The 24,086-nt window shown below is 40.2% G+C and overlaps 1 protein-coding gene across 2 annotated transcripts in view; it reads right to left on the bottom strand.

Moving 5' to 3' along the window:
- Positions 1-4,404: 4,404 nt before the first annotated feature.
- Positions 4,405-24,086, bottom strand: part of LOC126419174 (zinc finger protein 420-like) — a 158,792-nt gene continuing 139,110 nt past the window's right edge. For both annotated transcript variants that reach the window (XM_050086304.1, XM_050086303.1), the window contains exons 15-17: positions 21,731-21,828; positions 19,085-19,249; positions 4,405-4,754 (exon numbers count right to left, since the gene is read on the bottom strand). In XM_050086304.1, coding sequence (XP_049942261.1) covers positions 4,643-4,754; positions 19,085-19,249; positions 21,731-21,828 — 375 coding nt within the window. In that variant the 3' untranslated portion in view covers positions 4,405-4,642. The remainder of the gene's footprint in view (positions 4,755-19,084; positions 19,250-21,730; positions 21,829-24,086) is intronic.

Genomic DNA, 24,086 nt, shown 5'->3' on the forward strand with positions numbered 1-24,086 from the left:
GTGCAACAGACAATGAAAGGAAAGTTAGAGTAGGCGTCAATAACAAGAAGCCAATAAGTACCTAAAAAAGGTCCCGCGAAGTCAGCATGAATATGCTCCCAGGGCTTCTCAGGCGAAGGCCACGGTGACAAAGATGACTGCGGGGCGGCGGCCTGTAAAGCACAAGGGCCGCAGGCAGCGACCATGTGTGTAATTTCAGAGTCGATGCCGGGCCAGTACACATGACAGCGCGCCAGAGATTTTGTGCGAGAGATACCCCAGTGCCCTTGGTGATGGAGGCGCAAGACCGAAGCATGCAAAGACGCAGGTACCACAACACGCGGCGAAGCATTTTCGGTGGAAAGGAGGATAACACCATCCCTAGCCGTGAGGCGGTAACGCAAAGCTTAGTAGTTCTGCAACGGATCAGAAGTCATAGTGGATGGACGATCTGGCCAACCCATCTGAATACAGTGTAAAATCCAGGAGATGGTATAGTCAGAACCCGTAGCAGCCGCCAGCCGGTCCCCGGTGTTGGAGAACCCGTCCACAACCCGCTGCTCGGCAACATCCAGATGGAAACACAAAAGTTCGTCCCTATCGAATGCCAGATCAGGAACCATGGGAAGGCGAGACAGTGCATCAGCATTTGCATGTTGAGCCGTCGGCTGGAAATGAATCTCATAATTGAAACGAGACAAGTAAAGAGCTCAACACTGGAGGCGGTGTGCAGCCTTGTCGGGAAGTGACATTGATGGATGAAAAAAGGAAACAAGTGTTTGTGATCCATAACAAGATGAAATTTGGATCCCTAGAGAAAAACACCAAACTTATGAAGAGCATTTTCAATTTGAGAATACTTTTGTTGGGCATCCGTGAGCATTTTGGAGGCATAAGCAACGGGTTGTTCAGAACCGCCAGAAAACCGGTGCGTAAGGACTGCACCAACGCCGTATTGAGAGGCGTCTGTGGCAAGAACAAGATGTTGGCCAGGTCAATAAGTAGCCAGGCACGGGGCCTGTTTCAGCATAGTCTTCAATTTCGGGAAAGCCGCATCGCATGACGCGGACCAGTGAAAAGGCACATTTTTATGCAACAGGCGATGCAACGGCTGAACCACCGAAGCAGCAGACGGTAAAAACCTATGATAGTATGCTATTTTCCCCAAGAAGGCCTGCAGTTCCTTAACAGATGTAGGGCGAGGAAGGGCATCAATCGCAGTGACAGTTTGCTGAAGTGGACGAATACCATCCCGAGAGAGTTGAAACCCGAAGTACGTGATAGATGCCTGAAAAAATTTTTATTTCTGAAGATTACACTTAAGACCGGCAGTCTGTAAGACATGAAAAAGTGTGCGGAGATTCTGAAGATGTTCTTCAGTGGTGGAGCCAGTGACAACAATGTCGTCCATGTAATTTATACACCCCGGGACAGTGAGCAATAATTGTTCCAAGAATCGCTGAAAGAGAGCAGGGGCGCTGGCAACCCCGAATGGCAATCGTTGGTATTGATAGAGGCCATAAGGCGTGTTAAGGACCAGAAACTGCCGGGAAGCAGCGTCGAGAGGAAGTTGATGATAAGCTTCTGACAGGTCAAGTTTAGAAAAATACTGGCTTCCAGCAAGTTTAGTGAACAATTCTTCAGCTCGAGGCATAGGGTAAGTGTCAATGAGGCATTGAGCATTTACAGTGGCTTTGAAATCGCCACAGAGACGAATATCACCACTGGGCTTAGCAACGATGACAACAGGAGAGGACCACTCACTGGAAGTGACAGGAAGCAAGACCGATGAAGCAGTGAGACGATCCAGCTCCCGTTTGACCCGATCATGAAGGGCCACAGGAATGGGCCGAGCAAAAAAAAAAAAAAAAAAAAAAAAAAAAAAAAAAAAAAAAAAAAAAAAAAAAAAAAAAACTTAGGCCGAGCAGTGGGTTTGAGCATGATATGAGCTTCAAAGTCGTTTGCACGGCCTAACCCAGGAGAAAAATGAGACAATAATGTTGTCGACAAGGAATCCAATTGAGCTTAAGGAATAGCATCAGAGACGATATTGACAGAGTCATCTATGGAGAACCCAAAAACGCAAAAGGCATCGAAACCAAAAAGATTCTCCACGTTACTATGGCCGACCACAAATATGGGAACAGTGCGAACAACAGATTTCTAAGATACCTCAGCATCAAATTGTTCCAAGAGAGAAATCTTCTGTTTATTGTAAGTCCGTAATTGCCTAGTGACAGGTGACAGGATTGGAGAACCCAACTGAAGATACGTCTGAGAATTGATGATAGTGGCAGCAGAACCAGGAACCACCTGCATGCAAACATCCCGACCAAGTATTTGGACAGTGAGGAATAACTTCCCTGAAAGGGAAGAAGTACAATTGACAGACAACACAGAAGCAGAATCAGCGCCACGTTCATGAACATCAGGTATGCGGTCGGATTTGCAAACAGATGACACATGACCCATCTTTTTGCATTTGTGACACACGGCCCAATGTTGGGGACAATCCTCTTGTGAATGTTTCGTAAAACACCGCGGACATGAAGGAAGTTGCCGTGGAGTTTGCTGCAGTTTCTTAGAGGTTTGTTTACGGTTAGGCTGAGGCTGCGCTTGGGACTGTACTGCGGCCACGTCGGCCGGCGGGGACACACCACACGCTTCGTCAACAGCACACAGAGGTTGTACGTCCCTGACGTCACCCCATGCCTCTATTTGCGCTCCAGCAGCGTGAGAAATTTTAAAGGACTGAGCGATGGACAGGACTTCATCTAGAGTCGGATTTGCCGACTGAAGGGCACGTTGCCTAACTTCTTTGTTGGGCACTGATCGGATAATAGCACCCCGTACCATGGAATCGGCATAAGATTCTTTGTGAACGCCAGTAACAAATTGACACTTTCAACTGAGGCCGTGAAGTTCAGCAGCCCAAGCGCGATAGGATTGATTCGGTTGTTTTTGACAATGATAAAAGGCAACACGAGAGGCTACCACATGTGTATGCTTTTGAAAATATACGAACAGAAGTAAGCACATTTCAGCAAACGACAAAGACACAGGATCTTTCAAAGGAGCCAATTGCAACAACAACCGATACATCTGAGGTGAAATCCATGAAAGGAACAGAGACTTACATGTTTGGTCATCCGCAACATGAAATGCCAAGAAGTGCTGTCGAAGACGTGTTTCGTAGTCAGACCAGTCTTCCACCATCTCGTCGTAAGGAGGAAAAGGAGGGAGAGACGACGACGAGAGACGCCCTGCATAGTATGCCGCGACGAAATCCCGAATCGCATTTGTGAGAAGCGTTTGCTGTTCTATGAGACCTTGCAATAGTTGCTCTAAAGTAGCCATGGAAACCTGTGGGTCAACGATGAAAAAGAAAAATCCCATCCTTGTTGCCAATTGTTATAACTTCGAAGTTTAACAAATATATTTCAAGGACGACACAATACAAGGAAGTCACAGATCAAGTGAACAAAGTAAGACATGTGTACACTTTGACAGTCAAATCAGAACTGAGTCCGAGTCCAGCGGCCGCTGGCTGGCTGGCCGCTTAGGTGGCACTGCTGCTGCATGGCCGGCAGACAGCGTCGCATGTAGAGGACGCGCGTAACTGCGTGGCGGCACTTTGAAAGATCGGCGAGTCACAGCACCTACCTACTCAACAGCTATGGTCGCTGACTGCCACTCACTTCTGTACAGTCACTGGTTCATTAGCTCTGGTATCAGCACCTACAGTTTTTAAAACCCCTCACACAGTGGGGTGCTAACCACTACTCTGTCATGAACATCTTTTCTCTTACACGTATTTAAGGACGTGATAGCTCTCATTCAAGGAACGGGATGTATCATTACACTGCTTGTTCTTTAAGTATATGCAGAGAGTGATGTTTCAGCGAGTCAAATGATAGGAGCCAGATGCCAGCCAATTATTGTTTTTTCCTCAAGCACAACTTGCTCACTGTGCTGCTCATTCTTTAAGTATATGCAGAGACTTGTAAAGTGTGGCTGGTGGCACACTAGTAGCAACACTGCCCTCTGCCCCTGAAATCTGTAAATCACAGTTATTTTATTCAAGCTGTAAAGAAGGTGAGGCAACCACTAGGTTTCAAAGTAAAAGTAACATGGAGAATACCATTGCTACCAGATGTCATTATCAATCTCCAATAGTATGACTGGATTAGACATTAGTATTTTAGAGGGTTCTTTTTTTTACAAATTAACAAACATACTGTATTGATTTGAAGTCATATAATTCACCTGGAGGAATATTTTGAAAATATAGTTTAAGAACGTTTATTGTTTGTATTGTAATTTCCAAGTAAATTATTATGTTGGAGATAAGCCTCTGTACTGAGGAAAAGCTCAAAAATAAAAATAATAATAATAATAATAATAATAATAAATAATTCACAAGCCTTTAGACAAAATACTTTTATTCACAAAAGAGAATCGCAAAAGAGAATTTTGTCATGATATTGTGTGTCAGTACTTGGCAAGACAACATTTCACTTGTCTGTCTTTTCAGAATGCCACTATTTACAGTACCACACTTTGATGTTGTACAGCTAACAAGTCACTCTGTGGCTTTTTGTAACAGTTCTGCAGGTTCTGTTTAAGGCAGAAATACGTTTTGTCTGGAGGGAATAACCTCTCGTCAGCTAGGAACTGCAGAAATGTTGTTGTCCTCAAACTCTTCAGACATGATTTCCTGGGCACTGTTGAAGTCTCCAAGTTCCCTCTTCTGAGCAGCTGCTACGTGGCGCTGCCTGTAAAACATTTGAAAAATAAGTGTATTATATGTCTTAACAGGAGAAAAACATATTAGAGAATTTATTTTAAAACAGGTGTGAAATACATGGAAAGTATTTTCATAAAGCCTTTATATTTATCTAGAGCACAGAGGAACACAGACTGGCAAGCACATACAAAAACCTGCAGTACCAGACTTCAAGCTTCCAACAACAAAAGTGGATGTTTTCAACCGTTACAAAGGACAAAGTAGTTCCAAGACAACGTTGAAAGCAATAAAATAGCAAACAGAGCAGCTGATGAATGGAGGGAGAAGAGGAAAGTTAGAAATGCAAACTGCCTTTACAATAGCTGTGATCAAAAGTATGCTGACGAGCAAATCAATTAAAAGACAGCTGTCAAGCTGGAGAATGAGCATTCCTGTACTCATCACAATTGTTACATCTCACATTACCTTCATTGCCTGCTCACACAGAATGAGTAATACAAGATGTTTTATTGTCTTTTATTACGGCTAAAAGATTGTGAACTTCAGCTACATTAATACTCCATAAGCCACCTTATGGTGTATGGTAGGGGATATTTAGTGTACCGAACAAATACACTCGTTGACTCTTTAAATCACATCGTGATGTAGAATACCTCTCATGCAGTGTCTGCTGTGTGAATTGGCTGTGCACCTTCGTGTTGCTTTTACAGGCATTAAATTAATCTGTAAGGAAATATGCTGCTCTTCACTGGGTCTCTTCTATTTCCTCAATCAACACTGTCTGGTATGGATCCCAGACAGACTAGCAATACTCAACTATTGGTCTAACAAGGGTCTTGTAAGCTACTTTCTCTGGACATTAACTATACATCCTGAGAATCCTTTCAAATAAATACAAATCTGGCATCTGCTTTATCTGCAATTTGTTTTATGTGGTTGTTCCACTTTATATAGCTTGGTATGTATGCTCCGAGATAATTTATGGATGTGACTACTTCCAGTGATTCTCTGATGATCATGTTATCTCCACTTTTATTACATTACATTTGTTTAATTTGTTTATGTTGAGGGTCACCTGTCAATCCCTGCTACAGGCACTGATCCTCCTCAGGTCTTCCGGCATTGTAGGTTGTATACCTGGAAGAATCCCGGAGATACTAAAAGGTATCAGATAGATTATATAATGGTAAGACAGAGATTTAGGAACCAGGTTATAAATTGTAAGACATTTCCAGGGGCAGATGTGGATTCTGACCACAATCTATTGGTTATGAACTGCAGATTGAAACTAAGGAAACTGCAAAAAGGCGGGAATTTAAGGAGATGGGACCTGGATAAACTGAAAGAACCAGAGGTTGTAGAGAGTTTCAGGGAGAGCATAAGGAAACAATTGACAGGAATGGGGAAAAGAAATACAGTAGAAGAAGAATGGGTAGCTCTGAGGGATGAAGTAGTGAAGGCAGCAGAGGATCAAGTAGGTAAAAAGACGAGGGCTAATAGAAATCCTTGGGTAACAGAAGAAATATTGAATTTAATTGACGAAAGGAGAAAATATAAAAATGCAGTAAATGAAGCAGGCAAAAAGGAATACAAACTTCTCAAAAATGAGATCGACAGGAAGTGCAAAATGGCTAAGCAGGGATGGCTAGAGGACAAATGTAAGGATGTAGAGGCTTGTCTCACTAGGGGTAAGATAGATACTGCCTACAGGAAAATTAAAGAGACCTTTGGAGAGAAGAGAACCACTTGTATGAATATCAAGAGCTCAGATGGCAACCCAGTTCTAAGCAAAGAAGGGAAAGCAAAAACGTGGAAGGAGTGTATAGAAGGTCTATACAAGGGCGATGTACTTAAGGACAATATTATGGAAATGGAAGAGGATGTAGATGAAGATGAAATGGGAGATAAGATACTGTGTGAAGAGTTTGACAGAGCACTGAAAGACCTGAGTCGAAACAAGGCCCCGGGAGTAGACAATATTCCATTAGAACTACTGACGGCCTTGGGAGAGCCAGTCATGACAAAACTGTACCATCTGGTGAGCAAGATGCATGAGACAGGCGAAATACCCACAGACTTCAAGAAGAATATAATAATTCCAATCCCAAAGAAAGCAGGTGTTGACAGATGTGAAAATTACTGAACTATCAGTTTAATAAGTCACAGCTGCAAAATACTAATGTGAATTCTTTAGAGACGAATGGAAAAACTGGTAGAAGAGGACCTCGAGGAAGATCAGTTTGGATTCCGTAGAAATGTTGGAACACGTGAGGCAATACTAACCTTACGACTTATCTTAGAAGAAAGATTAAGAAAAGGCAAACCTACGTTTCTAGCATTTGTAGACTTAGAGAAAGCTTTTGACAACGTTAACTGGAATACTCTTTTTCAAATTCTGAAGGTGGCAGGGGTAAAATACATGGAGCGAAAGGCTATTTACAATTTGTACAGAAACCAGATGGCACTTATAAGAGTCGAGGGGCATGAATGAGAAGCAATGGCTGGGAAAGGAGTGAGACAGGGTTGTAGCCTCTCCCCGATGTTATTCAATCTGTATATTGAGCAAGCAGTAAAGGAAACAAAAGAAAAATTCGGAGTAGGTATTAAAGTTCATGGAGAAGAAGTAAAAACTTTGAGGTTCGCCGATGACATTGTAATTCTGTCAGAGACAGCAAAGGACTTGCAAGAGCAGTTGAACGGAATGGACAGTGTCTTGAAAGGAGGATATAAGATGAACATCAACAAAAGCAAAACGAGGATAATGGAATGTAGTCAAATTAAATCGGGTTATGCTGAGGGGATTAGATTAGGAAATGAGACACTTAAAGTAGTAAAGGAGTTTTGCTATTTAGGGAGTAAAATAACTGATGATGGTCGAAGTAGAGAGGATATAAAATGTAGACTGGCAATGGCAAGGAAATCGTTTCTGAAGAAGAGAAATTTGTTAACATCGAGTATAGATTTAAGTGTCAGGAAGTCGTTTCTGAAAGTATTTGTATGGAGTGTAGCCATGTATGGAAGTGAAACATGGACGATAAACAGTTTGGACAAGAAGAGAATAGAAGCCTTCGAAATGTGGTGCTACAGAAGAATGCTGAAGATAAGGTGGGTAGATCACGTAACTAATGAGGAGGTATTGAATAGGATTGGGGAGAAGAGAAGTTTGTGGCACAACTTGACTAGAAGAAGGGATCGGTTGGTAGGACATGTTCTGAGGCATCAAGGGATCACAAATTTAGCATTGGAGGGTAAAAATCGTAGAGGGAGACCAAGAGATCAATACACTAAGCAGATTCAGAAAGATGTAGGTTGCAGTAGGTACTGGGAGATGAAGAAGCTTGCACAGGATAGAGTAGCATGGAGAGCTGCATCAAACCAGTCTCAGGACTGAAGACCACAACAACAACAACAACAACAACAACAACAACAACTTCTCCAGTGACCTAAGGAAGTACACTTTTGCTAGATGAGAAGCCTGCTGTATCACATTCCCTATGTAGAATGTTACTAGTATTACTTCAGGTCCACAGGCCTTTCCCCAGTCAAACATTTTCAATTGTTTTTCAATCTTATGGTCACTGAGTTCGATATCTGTCATTCTGGCACTTGTGCGATGCATGATGATTTATAGGAGGAACAACAGTATTAACAGCCCCAGTAAAACATTTTCTGCAAAAAGTCATTTAGTATTTTGGCATTCTCTCTGTCATCCTCCATATCGATGCCATTATAGTCCCAGAGTCTTCGGACAGAGGGCTTTAATTTATTTACTGACTTAAGATTGCTATTTCATAGGATTTTCTGTCAAGTCAGTGGGTAGAATTTTACTTCCAAATCTGTTGAGTGGTTCATGCATGGCTCTTCTTATGCTAATTATAGTTTTGTTTAGTTTCCGTCAGTCTGTGATGCTTTTGCTGTGTTTAAATTTACAGTGAGGCTCATAGCAGCTTTCTAACGCATCTGTCAAATCATGGTGTGTCTTTCTCACCCCTCTCAACTTCGCTCAGCACATACCTATCTCTCTAGTGCATTTGTAAAATACTCTTTACCTTTATCCATTGATGTTCAATATTTTTGGGCCCTGGAGACGAATTTTTCAATGACCATCCCAAGTGACAAAATTATTCTTCTTTTTTTCACTCTTTGTCTCCACGAATACCTTCCTACCCTTCTTTATATTTCTATTTACAGGCACATTCAGTGATGCTGATCCCCTGCTTTATGCTAGCTGAGCTGAAAAGTTCAGGCCTGTTGGTGATCAGGAGACCAAGTAGATTGTCTTTATGAGTCAGTTCTCTGATTAGCTGCACAAGGTAATTTTTGGCCAAAGCATTCAGAATAATTTCACACGATTCCCTGTCCCTACGAGCAGCTGTAATCACCCATGTCTCCCAGTCTACAACTTAGAAGCTGAAATCTGCACCTAATAATACAAAATGACATGAAATTTACATGAAATCTTTTCCAAGTTTCTCTTCAAATGTTCCACCACTATTGTCACTGAGGTACAGGATCTTAAAAGCATTGGATGAACATGTTTGATCTTCCTATAACACTTACCTCCACACTAATTATTGTGCAATTTTTTTTTTTTTTTTTTTTGAGTCTTTACTAAACTCCCCAAATATTATCATACTTTTCCAGCTATGGATAACCTCCAAAACCAGTTTTCAACATTCCTTTGCAATATACATTCCAGTTGGAATTTAGAATTTCACTGCTAGTAACATTTGGCTTCTGCCAGCTTTCTGTCCCTAGTACTACGTGCGCACTGTTAGCGATTATAAGAGAGACAACAGTTGGGAAGTTTGTATAGATGTTCCAGCAGTTAACTAATACTAGGAGGGGCAATTGAGAAGTAATGCAACATATTTATTTTCTCAGCCAACTTTGGTTGAAAGAATGTGGAATTTGCTGTAGAACATCATGGAATATTCCCACTTCAGCCCCTACAGTTCCATTAAGTTCTGATAGGTGGCAGTAATATACGTAACCTTCAAAAAAATTGCATCCGTAACAGAGGTGCATTCCAAGCAGAGTTTCTTTTTGCAGAAAACTGGAGAATCGCAGATATTCATTGGTGCTTGCAGAATGTCTGTGGAGATCTGACAGTGAACAGAAGCATAGTGAACCTGTCCGATCACTCAGTGCTAGCCAGCTGCACACACCTGTGACTCCTGCAATGTTGGAAGATGCAGACAATTTCATTCAAGGTGATCGGCGGTTCACAATCAAACTAACTGCACAGATGGATATCTCTGCTGACAGTGCTGACACACTTTTCCACCAGTGGGGTACTGAAAGAGTGTGTGCACTGCATTCCTTGCCATCTAACAGAAGACCGTAAAGTCAATAAAGGACATCTAACAGAATTTCTTGTGCATTACAAGGCTGATCTGACAAGATTTTGTCAAATATCATCACAGGCCATTACACATGGGTTCACCATCTCGAACTTCAAACAAAACGGCAATCCATGACGTGGTGCCACACTGCCTCTCCTCTCAATAAAAAGTTTAAAGCCGTGGCCTCAGATTTTAGGTCATTGTGACAGGTTTCTGGGGCTCCGAAGGGGTTGTTCTGTATAATGTCCTCCCTCATGGTGCAATGATTGTATTGTGCTACCCTCAGGAAATTGAAGAAATGCTTCAGCATGTTCGTTGCCACAAAAATGCAAATGCATGTCTCCTCCTCCATTAAAATGCAATGCAGCCAAGAGGAGCTCATAAATCTTCATTGGATTGTTCATCCCCATCCACCCTGCAGCCCATATCTCGCACCTTCCCACTTCCATCTGTTTAGTCCAACGAAAGGTGCACACCGAGGCCGTTATTGATGCAACAAGACGTTGGCTCCAACATCGACCAGTAGAGTGGTACCACGTGGGTACACAGGCCCTCCCAGTAACATAGCATAGCGTCATCACATTGACTGGAGATTATGTTGAAGAATAGGATTCTATAGCCAAAAGAATGGAGAATAATATGGTGTATTGGAAAACTGAATTAAAAAAACCTGCTTTCAGAAAAAATGTGCTGCATAATGTATTATAATTTTCTTTCGCCAGTCTGCTATGACGAAAGCTACTCTCTTTAATTAACTGAAATAGTAGGCGTCCCTGCCTGAAATTAAAATGTATAATATTGGATGTGTGAAGGTATTTCTCAGTCCTAAAAAAAATCCAAATGTGCATACCACATGTTCTGTTACCTTAGTAGCAACATCCTGCCTGACCTTGTGACGAAGCAAGCCGGAATAATTTTACTTTCCCTCTTGTTTTGCCACCTGCCTCTTTAAAATTCATTTTTCATTTTTTGAATTAACTACCATTAACATATGTGAGTATAATCTGCATTTACATAAAAGAGAAAGGTTGGCCCTCAGTTTTAAAGACTATAAAACCAGATCTAATTTTGTGCTTAGTTTTATGTATGCAATTGATTTTCTAATTTATTTCGATTATGCCTAGTTAGTATTTGTTGCTACTGGGTGAAATCAGTAATTCTTTTGTAACTTAAATTCTATTGTTGACTTATAAACAAATATAAATTCTATAATAATTATATACATTTGGAAGACAAAACACTAGCATTCTTTAAGTATTTATTTCGCTCTATTCACAAATATGGTAGCAAACCCTGCCTGTAATTAATTCCAAATTAATTAACAGTTTTGTCAAAAGTATTGTTTGTGTAACTATATATGTTAATTTCACGATTTAAACAAATAATTTTGCAAAACCTTTTAGTAGAGGAAACTGTCGAAAAGAACAGACTTTTCGATATATTCATTTTATTTAATGAGTTAAGTTTTAATTGTAATTTTGATAAATTAAACTTCAAACAATCTGTAGTTTCAGCACCTATTATTGTGAGGATATATAAGGGCCCAATTTTTGGTCCCGAGACAGTCAGTCCATGGCAGAGTTTCAGACAAGGAATCTGTATTGGTTAGATCAACAACAATGCATCAGTGAAATAAGTGTAACAAAATTAGGCCATGTGTTAAAACAATGACAGAGACAGTGTTGCACCATACATACCTTTCAAAATTCTTAAAGAACTATGAACTTCGTGGTTAAGTTTTTACTGCTTGTAGATGTTCAACAGTAAACTATTGTAGCAGTATGTGGAGGTGTGCCTACAAACTGTTAATGAGGCTTATGGAAAGTTAAAACAATGGTGCACTGGCCATCTATAAATGCGTATTACTGGGGGGTTGTGAACAGTGAAAGTAAACTACGGTGAAAGGAAACTGTGCACCTGTCAGCTACATTATTTAAAATAGTCCGTGTTGCACTTCCACACCCCATTATTCAGCCCATACCACATTGCAGTACGTCAACACCAAAGACAAAAAAATGAAGAAATAAAAGAAGGCAACAGTCACAACCTATTACGGAGCTCCTATATTCTCCACCCAAAAGCGAAGGTCGAGGAATCTGCATCCAAGACAATGACAAAAATATCTGAGTCTCTGCTCTAAGCCTTCCACTCTGCTCCAAAGCAAAAGATCATGACTGGTTCTAGGAATGATGCTACAATATGCTAGCTCTGCTTTCACCCAGAAGCAAGGCTGTCTTCACCAAAGCAGCTTGCCAATAGGCCTCTGAGCCCAGGCAGCAGGCATCATGCATATTCAATCACTGCCAGTAGAGCCACCTCCATATTTCGGACGTGACCCCCCTCCCCACCTTATTTTGGAGCTCCCAATGCACAGTATCCCACACTCTACAATTGTCCGGGTCTTTCAGGAACATTGGTCCCAGTCTTAATGAGACACCCCTTGCTGGCTCAGATGTTCTTTCAGCAGTGGACAATACCTCAAATCTGTTTTAAAGGTATAAGAGGATAGCCGTGATGATGATGATTTGGGTTGAGGGCAAGCTCGACATCATGGTCATCAGCGCCCTGATGAAAAGTCAACATGAAATCTGGTCAAATGAAACTGGTATCAGTACCTGCGAGGTCAGAAGCTAGATTAAGGAAAGGCAAACCTACGTTTCTAGCATTTGTAGACTTAGAGAAAGCTTTTGACAATGTTGACTGGAATACTCTCTTTCAAATTCTGAAGGTGGCAGGGGTAAAATACAGGGAGCGAAAGGCTATTTACAATTTGTATAGAAACCAAATGGCAGTTATAAGAGTTGAGGGACATGAAAGAGAAGCAGTGGTTGGGAAGGGAGTGAGACAGGGTTGTAGCCTCTCCCCGATGTTATTCAATCTGTATATTGAGCAAGCAGTAAAGGAAACAAAAGAAAAATTCGGAGCAGGTATTAAAATCCATGGAGATTGAGGTTCGCCGATGACATTGTAATTCTGTCAGAGACAGCTAAGGACTTGGAAGAGCAGTCGAACGGAATGGATAGTGTCTTTAAGGGAGGATATAAAATGAACATCAACAAATGCAAAACGAGGATAATGGAATGTTGTCGAATTAAGTCAGGTGATGTTGAGGGTATTAGATTAGGAAATGAGACACTTAAAGTACTAAAGGAGTTTTGCTATTTGGGTAGCAAAATAACTGATGATGGTCAAAGTAGAGAGGATATAAAATGTAGACTGGCAATGGCAAGGAAAGCATTTCTGAAGAAGAGAAATTTGTTAACATCGAGTATAGATTTAATGTCAGGAAGTCGTTTCTGAAAGTATTTGTATGGAGCGTAGCCATGTATGGAAGTGAAACATGGACGATAAATAGTTTGGACAAGAAGAGAATAGAAGCCTTCGAAATGTGGTGCCACTGAAGAATGCTGAAGATTAGATGGGTAGATCACATAACTAATGAGGAGGTATTGAATACGATTGGGGAGAAGAGAAGTTTGTGGCACAACTTGACTAGAAGAAGGGATCGGTTGGTAGGACATGTTCTGAGGCATCAAGGGATCACGAATTTAGCATTGGAGGGCAGCGTAGAGGGTAAAAATCATAGAGGGAGACCAAGAGATGAGTACACCAAGCAGATTCAGAAGGATGTAGGTTGCAGTAGGTACTGGGAGGTGAAGAAGGTTGCACAGGATAGAGTAGCATGGAGCACTGCATCAAACCAGTGTCAGGACTGAAGACCGCTACAACGACAACAACATCCATTCAAATTCCACTGCAACACAGAAGTCCCTATAGAAGCCATTGGTTAGCGATGGGAGTTCTTTTCTTTCTCCCTCGGAGGCGGTGATTTACTTGGGAGGTCAGGGGGAACGTTAGCTGGTTCCATGCTCTCAGGTTCCTCCGATTGTAAGTCCATATCCCCAAGAGCATAGTCACCATCAGAAAGTGAGAGGGCTCGTCAATCCAAGGTTTTACCCACCGCTTTCTCGGATTTAGAACTACTTTTCGAAGGACGTTTTTCTGTACTGATAGGAGGAGGTGGCTGCCTGGGTTGCGGGGATGGCTTAGTTGGCTTCTGATGTTGGGGAGTGGTACTACTAACGGCTTCCGAACGACGTCAGTTGCAAGTGGAGCGTTTCCCCCCACAGGTGCATTGACAAATGCATGTGCTTGTACTGGAATCTGTGGTCTGAATTTGTGTGGAGGCATCACACTTAGCTATTGGTGTCTTAAGGGCTGATGCAAAAGAAGTAGCAAAAACCAGAGGTTGCATGGCTTTGTAAGCCTTTTTAGCATCACCATAGGGTATGCGTCTCTCTCTACTTTCAACACTCGAATTTTCTTTTCCTCGTTGCTTTCTGCTCCACACTGAGTGATCCCCAGAGCAGTTTGCACATTTCGGAGGACGTGTACAAGAAGTCCCAGACTCATGAGAGGAGCCTCCACAATTGCCACACATAGCCTTCCCATTACATCCCATAGTGGTATGGCGAAATCTTTGACATTTACAGCATCGCTTGGGGTTAAGAACAAACGGGCCAACCTTAAGGCACATATAGCCTGCAAGGATATATTCAGGTAATTCGGGAGTACTAAACATTAAAATAAACGTTGCCGATTTTTCCAATTTGCCATTGACTCTCCGCATATAATTCTGCACCTCCGTGATGCCCACATTCATCCACTCTTCACGTAACTCCGTGGGGTGCACCTCCATTATATTGGAACCACGCCCTTACTACAGTTAAGGGTGTTACGTAATTCAGCCTTGGCTGGGTAGTCGCCTAAGGCCTTACATCCCAGAAGCTTAGGTATTTGGTTCTAATTAGCAGTTTCATCTAAAAATGTTCCATTGCGAAGTCGTTTGACACTTTTCAGAGACCCAGCAATACCTTCCAATGCCTTGTGAATATAGAAAGGGGATATCTTCTCAGAGCAAACAAACAGAACAACACGTGTCAATTAAACAATCAGAGGAAAACGAAATATTAAGACAGCCAGCAGAACAAGCACAAACAGAACACGAAGTGACACACATGTTAGATACAGAAGAAAAATTTCAGCTGACATATATAGAATACAAAGACACAAATACAGACATTAGACCATTCTTGCATAGACCACCAAATAACCCACAAGTCAAAACAACAACAACTATCAACACAATCATACACAACAAAATAAATGAAAATACAACTATGGAAGAGTTACAACTACTGGTTTATATAGGAGCACTCACTACACTAAATATACACACTAGGCAGAGATCAGAACCAACCAACACACAGAAGAAACCCACAAAACCAGCATGGCAACACAGGCTACAGATCAGAATAGAAAAACTGAGAAGAGACATCGGACAGCTAACACAATTTATAAGAAATGAAATATCAGACAAAAAACGAAAAAGGTTAGGTAAAATCTCACAACAAGAAGCGATAGAGCAATTAGATGAAAAGAAGATACAAAAAAGTGAAAATAGAAGGAAACAAAACCAAACATTCAACACAAACCAAAAGAAATTTTACCAGACAATAGATAACACACACATTAAAATAGACAATCCACCAAGCATAACAGACATGGAACACTTCTGGAGCAACATATGGTCAAACCCGGTACAACATAACAGGCATGCACGGTGGATACAAGCGGAAACAGACACATACAAGATGATACCACAAATGCCTGAAGTGATAATTTTGCAACATGAAGTCACCCCAGGAATTAACTCTACACACAATTGGAAAGCCCCTGGAAAAGATAAAATAGCAAATTTCTGGCTAAAGAAGTTCACCTCAACACATTCACATCTAACTAAATTATTTAACAGTTACATTGCAGACCCATACACATTCCGTGATACACTTACAGAAGGAATAACTTATCTAAAACCTAAAGATCAAGCAGACACAGCAAACCCAACAAAATATCGCCCCATAACATGCCTACCAACAATATACAAAATATTAACTTCAGTCATTACACAAAAATTAATGACACATACAACACAGAACAAAATTATAAATGAAGAACAAAAAGGCTGCTGCAAAGGAGCACGAGGATGTAAAGAGCAACTAATAATAGATGCAGAGGTGACATATCAAGCTAAAACTAAACAAAGGTCGCTACACTACGCATACATTGATTACCAAAAAGCTTTTGATAGTGTACCCCACTCATGGTTACTACAAATATTGGAAATATACAAAGTAGATCCTAAATTGATACAGTTCCTAAACATAGTAATGGAAAAATTGGAAAACCACACTTAATATCCAAACAAATTCAAATAATATCACATCGCAGCCAATACAGATTAAGCATGGAATATACCAAGGAGTCTCATTAAGTCCTTTCTGGTTCTGCCTTGCTTTGAACCCACTATCCAACATGCTAAGTAATACAAATTATGGATATAATATTACCAACACAACATCACACATTTGCTATACATGGATGATCTAAAACTACTGGCAGCAACAAATCAACAACTCAACCAATTACTAAAGATAACAGAAGTATTCAGCAATGATATAAATATGGCTTTTGGAACAGACAAATGTAAGAAAAATAGCATAGTCAAGGGAAAACACACTAAACAAGAAGATTACATATTGGATAACCACAGCGACTGCATAGAAGCGATGGAAAAAACAGATGCCTATAAATATCTAGGATACAGACAAAAAATAGGAATAGATAATACAAATATTAAAGAAGAACTAAAAGAAAAATATAGACAAAGACTAACAAAAATACTGAAAACAGAATTGACAGCAATAAACAAGACAAAAGCTATAAATACTTAAGCTATACCAATATTTACCTACTCATTTGGAGTAGTGAAATGGAGTAACACAGACCTAGAAGCACTCAATACACTTACACGATCACAATGCCACAAATATAGAATACACCACATACATTCAGCAACAGAAAGATTCACATTAAGCAGAAAGGAAGGAGGAAGGGGATTTATCAACATAAAACACCTACATTATGGACAGGTAGACAATTTAAGAAAATTCTTTATAGAACGAGTAGAAACTAGCAAAATACACAAAGCAATCACTCATATAAATACATCGGCTACACCATTGCAATTTCATAACCACTTCTACAACCCTTCAGATCACATAACATCAACAGATATGAAAAAAGTAAATTGAAAAAAGAAAACACTACATGGCAAGCACTCTTATCATCTAACACAGCCACACATCGATCAAGACACATCCAACACATGGCTGATAAAAGGCAATATATACAGTGAGACAGAAGGATTCATGATTGCAATACAGGATCAAACAATAAACACCAGATATTACAGCAAGCATATTACTAAAGATCCCAATACCACAACAGATAAATGCAGACTTCGCAAACAACAAATAGAAACAGTAGATCACATCACAAGCAAATGTACAATACTAGCAAATACAGAATACCCCAGAAGACATGACAATGTAGCAAAAATAATACATCAACAGCTTGCCTTACAACATAAACTTATAAAACAACATGTTCCCACATACAAGTATGCACCACAAAATGTACTGGAGAACGATGAATACAAATTATACTGGAACAGAACCATTATAACAGATAAAACACCACCACATAACAAACCTGACATCACTCACCAATAAAAAGAAGAAATTAACACAACTAATCGAAATACCCATACCCAATACAACAAATATACAAAAGAAAACAGGTGAAAAAATTGAAAAATACATCCAACTGGCTGAGGAAGTCAAGGACATGTGGCATTAGGATAAAGTTGACATTATACCAATTATACTATCAACTACAGGAGTCATACCACACAATATCCACCAGTACATCAATGCAATACAGCTACATCCAAACGTATATATACAACTACAGAAATCTGTAATTATTGATACATGTTCAATTACCCAAAAGTTCCTAAATGCAGTGTAACATATACCATACAGTTAAAAGGAAGTCACGCTTGATCAAGGTCCGCGTCACTTTCCATTTTTAACCAGACATAACGTCTGAGAAAGGAAAATAATAATAATAATAATAATAATAATAATAATAATATCAGGTGGTTACATTCCTAGTTGATACAATGACATTATCTCTAGAACAACATATCAGGATATCCTCTAATAGTTTTAACCAGTATATGATGTACATGCTTCGCCGACTGCTAAAGCGAGGGAGGGGAAAAAAAACTGTTTGGGAACCCTTCAGCTGATATCTGAAAAGATTTTTGCAGTAAATTGGTCAGAACGAAGAGCATTATTGCACTGTACTGCAGTTTAATGATTTCTGTATTTCTTTACGACTGTATAAAGGTAGATTATTCTTTCATGCATCCAGATGAGTACACATTTTATATGCATGTAAACACCTAAGAACTACCAACTACTTATGTGAATTAATTTTCACTTAAATATTATTTTATATATTATTCAGAATCCTAAAATGTGGGGATTGTACACTTTAGTTCTATGTACACATACCCCATCTCATATTCAGATCTGACGTGCACACTCCATAATCGCAACCCATACTCTGTGGGCAAAGAGAACCACAAGGCAAAGATATACTTTTTACAAATATATATTAACCACAATGAAACTGCATGGAATTTTCAGAAGAATCACCTACATAGCATATCACTGGACTTTTGGAACAATAATACATTGCATGAAACCTTTCAGGTGACATGTCACATGATGCTACCCACTAGTGAGCAATGTACTGACTGCTTGCAATAACCAAGAATACAAACCATTAATCAACTACACCACAATTTAAGATTACCTGTGCACTGCACAACTCTGTGGCAGGTTTTTGGATACATAATAAGATAACTTCCAAATATGACAAATGAATTTTCTCTCTTGTGCACATGCGCAACACCCCCTCCCCCCCCCCCCCCCCTTTACACACACACACACACACACACACACACACACACACAGATAGAGAGAGAGAGAGAGAGAGAGAGAGAGAGAGAGAGAGAGATGTAGTTGATATCTGAACTCACCTATGGGCTTTCAAAGAAGTTGACTGGATGAATTCACGTCCACAGTCAGGACATTTATATGGCCGAACACCATTATGAATTCTCTCGTGTCTAATGATATGAGAGAGGTGACTAAAGCTCTTGCTGCATGTTCCACATATGTATGGCTTCTCTTTGGTGTGGGTCCTGTAGTTTCAAACAAAGTGTCATAACTCACCATTTGCACAAGCAAATTCATTAGCTTTATACTAGTTTTTCCTTACTTTAAGTTATTTAAATACATATATATGTAAGATTTCCCATTAATAACATCAGTATTAAAAGAAATGAATCTATATTCAATCTGGGAGTTTCGTTTTCCTCCAGGCAACGGCAAACAGTGTCAGTAATGGTAACAGTAACAGTGCCTAATAGTTACTTAGAAAGAAAAAAAAAAGAGATGTATAAAGGGGAAGAGGGAGGAAACTGAAAGGGGAGGGGGGGAGGGGAGGAATGTGAAAAGGAGAGAAAGTTAAAGATGAAGAAAGAGAGAGGAAAGGGAGAGGGGTTGAAAAGGAGGAGAGGGAAGTAGAGATGGACAGTTCGACGGACAGACGGACGGGCAGGCAGGCAGGCAGGCAGGCAGGATACCCACATTGGAGGGAGAAAGTAGTGCATGATCTGGGCAGTGAACAAGCTGTGTAGATACATAGACAAGAAAAGAGGCAAAGTGAGGCAGTGGGAACAAGTTTAGCAGAGGTTTAGGCAAGGGGACTGCAAGTTCAGAGAAGCTTGTGCTGGAAGGGAGTATCCAAATGACCGATGTTGTGAAGCAACTGTGAAAGTCATTTGTGTTGTTGTGCAGTGTGTTCAGCAACTGGATGATCAAGTTTGTGGTTGCCACAATTTGGCTGTGGTGGGGTTCCTGTGAGTAGACAGTTGGTTACTTGTCATATGCACATAGAATGCTGTACAGTAATTGCAGCTGATACATAACATGGTTGCTTTCACACATGGCCCTGCCTATTATTGCATTTGATATCCCTGTGACTACACTGCAGTAGGAGGTGGTGAGTAAGTGTGTGTGTGTGTGTGTGTGTGTGTGTGTGTGTGTGTGTGTGGAGCAAGTCTTGTGGACTGACCACAGGGAGATGACCCATTGGGTGCAGGATTGGAAGTAGGTTTGGAATAGGGATGTCACTGTGTGCTTGCATTACCATGAGATTCGTGCAGGTACGTTTTGAAGTTTTCTCGAATTCCGCTATAAATATATCAACCCTGTCAAATGAGTGAGAAATTGTGGCTATTCTAGATGAAGAATAGAATTTTTCTGGATTGGAGGGAGAGATATCCAATTTGGAAGTCTGAAGAAATTGGTGAAGGACTCTTCCAAAAAGACACAACACTGACTCAAGAACTTGCTCCTAGTGCAACTATCAGCAGTATGCACTCACGATGACTGCTGCAACTTAGATGAAGCAGCACCCAATGCAGGTTTGCGAGGTTCATATAGAAACGACAATGTAATCTACTGGCAATGCAAGCAAGAAAGAAACAAGACAGTGTTGGCCTGAATGTAACATACCTCTCTGCATGCCAAAATGTTTTACATTTTTCCCTGCAAACACCAATTACATGTGAAATTGCTCGAAAACTCACTTGCACTTTATTGAGGACAGTTATACTTTCTGTCCTCATTATTGTAAAATTTGTAATCTATCACAGAATTAAAATAAAGATGACAAACAAAACTTTGACACTTTATCTTTTTTAGTGTATATTGCCCTTAGAATAAATCAAATATCAGATGCACCAGTAACACTTTTAATAATAGCATAAATGGCTAGTTTTCTGGGCCTGAAATTTTTCCAAGTGACTCGAACTCAGAATATTAAAATCTCATAATTTATGTAATCCATACATATCATAAAAATGTATGTATGTTCCACGTCTTCATTTAAACTTGATACACATTATTACCTACAGTCTGAAAAGAATTACTGTGGCAGAAGAAACCAGCTACCGCTCAGGGGAGGGGGGGGGGGGGGGAGGGGGAGGAGGAGATTAGTGTTTAACATCCTGTCGACAACGAGATCATTAGAGACAGAGTGCAAGCTTGGAGTAGGGAAAAGGAAGGAAATCGTCAGTGCCCTTTCAAAGGAACCATCCCAGTATTTGCCTTAAGCGATTTAGGGAAATTGCAGGAAACCTAAATCTGGATGGCCAGATGCAGATTTGAACTTTCGTCCTCCTGAATATGCGTCCTGTGTGCTAACCACTGTGATACCTCACTCAGTTCAAATGGATGGGGGTGAAGGTGGAGGTGGAAAAGGAGTGTAGCTCATGACGTGCCAGTACCCTGACTATTTCATCCAGTACTTGACAACGAGAGCACTCAGTGACTTGCAACGAAACTTTGGACATAATTTCAAACCTTTGTAGAAGTGTTCTCACTGACAGCCGTCTGATACTTTTTGAACCACCCTAATAATACCGTTGTTATAAATTTTTAAATAAATTTTAACGTGAACACTGTAGGGCAATCATTTGGCTTTTAAATTTCAATGACATCATTAGTCTTAACAAAGATGTAAACACTACTCTAGAATTTACATCGTTTTTATGGTTTATTTTCAAGGGAAAAAATATTGTATATGTTTAACAATGCAGTAACTTGTAATTACAAACCTTCGATGGACACTCAGATCATGCTTCTTGTAAAATGTTTTGTTGCATGTAGGGCAGACATGGGGCCGTTGCTTCAAATGGTCCCTTTTTATATGTTCCTGCAAAGTAATAGCAATTTCAACACAGATACCAAATTTTATCATAATTTTGAACATACAAAAAGTTATAATGTAACTGGATAGAAGCGGCACCAGGAAAACAAACATTTAAAAAGTATTGAAACTGCAAGCTGTCAGATCCAGTAGCTCCTTTTTCTGGCAGAAAGGTTGAAGGGGAAGGAAGGAAAGAAGGTGAACAAAAAGGACTGGTGAGGGTTAGGGCACAGGGAGAGTCCAGAAACATTGCCCAGAACCCTGCATCAGGGGAGACTTATTGGACAGGATGAAAAGGAAAGACTCAGTTATTAAAAAAAAATAATAAAAAATTGTTATAGAACTGAAGTCTATAATGATAGCTTGAACATCCATAAAAGATATTTGTAGCAATAGAATACCTAGCTAAATAAGCTGAGAGTAGCAGCTTCATTCAGTAATACAGGATGATAGATGCAAGAGGATAACACCAAAAGAGGTGTTCTTTTCTTTCCTTCTTTAGATGGGGATCCTAATGATTTCTCTGTTTCCTGTCCCTCTAATGCCACAATTGCCTGTTTTGTCAATCACCTTCCCACAAATCATTCCCTTGTATACTTCCTAGGATTCCTTCCAGTCATGTTTCTTGGGTGACTTTTCATTCTTTCTTTCTCTTTCTGTACAGTACTCCTATATGTTTTTAGCACATATTTCATCCTATATCATACTAACATGACCATACCAAAGCATATGCCAATTCCTCACCCTGTCACCTATGGTGCGGTAGGCATCAGATCTTGTCCTGATGCCTTCATTTCAGATACGCTGCTGTTCAACACTCTAGTTGCACTCTGTACATGCTTCATTTTCAAAGAACACATTCTCGGTTCTATTTGTTATGTGCCACCATTCCACACGAAATGTTGCAACTGGTTCAGCTTTGGTCTCCTACATTTGTTCTTCCTCACCTTGGATGACCATAACAGAGAAAAGAGGCTTCTTATTCCTCCCTGAACCATGGAACAGATTATATACTCTTGCACATGCTGGTTACACATTTCCCATCTGCTGTCAAAATAGATCTGCGATACAGATAATCTTCCTTGCATATAATCATTTTTCCCCTCAATATCTGTATCTGATGGTAGCTAGGCCATACTGGTGTTTACTCCTTCATATTGTACTGCACCTTTCTGTACATTGTAAATGTGCTAACAAATGGGTGACGCATAAGCCAGCCATGATGGTATTGACTCTGTGTAATTCCCAACTGGCTCTGAATAACTTCATTTTCTGAAAATATGCGCCTTTGATTAAGATAAGTTAACAGTAAAGTATACAACCATATTGACACAATTGTGTTCAAGTCACAAAATTTATCGAAATATTAAGAAATAGTAGAAATATGAACTTGATTCATTATTTGGTCACAGCCTAATCCTTTCACTGTCTAATTACTGAGAGAAAATCTCTAGGGTCCACTTCTTTCACACCCCTGAGACCCATTTGTTGCGTATAACATTTAATGCTACATGTGATTCTCTATGTCCATCACATATTTATCTCTCTCTCTCTCTCTCTCTCTCTCTCTCTCTTTCTCTCTCTCTCTTTCTCTCTCTCTCTTTTAGATTACTGAAGTAAAATAATGTGTTAAACAAGTATGTGCATTTACTGTAGAAACGAGGAGAAATAAGTTTTGGTATAAATGAAATTTGTTGGGAGTAACTGTAAATTCATTACTGTGTAACAACAAAACAACAGAAGAAAGACAAATGATTATTACAATAAAAATTAAATTTCGCAATGTTTTTTGTATAATACTCTCTGTGTCAAAGGACAATAACTGATGCGAAACGATGTATTTCATTCATGTAACATGATTTTCAGCATTCTTTATTGCTACAGCTGAATGGTGGTTTTGTCCACCATTTTCTTTATCTTCTGTGGAACGGACTGGAGAAACAGAGCCGAGCCAAGATGGCATATTTTATTTGAGACTCCCAACCATCCAGCGGACTTTCACCTCCCAAGGAAAACCTGGGTAACACTGAACAGAATATGGACAGGTCATGAGCGACGCAGATCCTTGCTGTACAGATGGAAACAGATGGAACTTGAGACCTAACCCTGGGTGCGACTGTGGTGCCAAAGAGCAAACCATCCACCACATCGTAAGCGAGTGTCCACTGAGGGCATTCACCAGCACTGATGATGATTTCCTAAGGGCAACACCACAAGCTGTGGAGTGGCTGCGGAATCTAAGTGTGGAATTGTGATTGCTGAAA

The sequence above is a fragment of the Schistocerca serialis genome, chromosome 9, assembly GCF_023864345.2.
Source record: "Schistocerca serialis cubense isolate TAMUIC-IGC-003099 chromosome 9, iqSchSeri2.2, whole genome shotgun sequence".
Lineage (NCBI taxonomy): Eukaryota > Metazoa > Arthropoda > Insecta > Orthoptera > Acrididae > Schistocerca > Schistocerca serialis.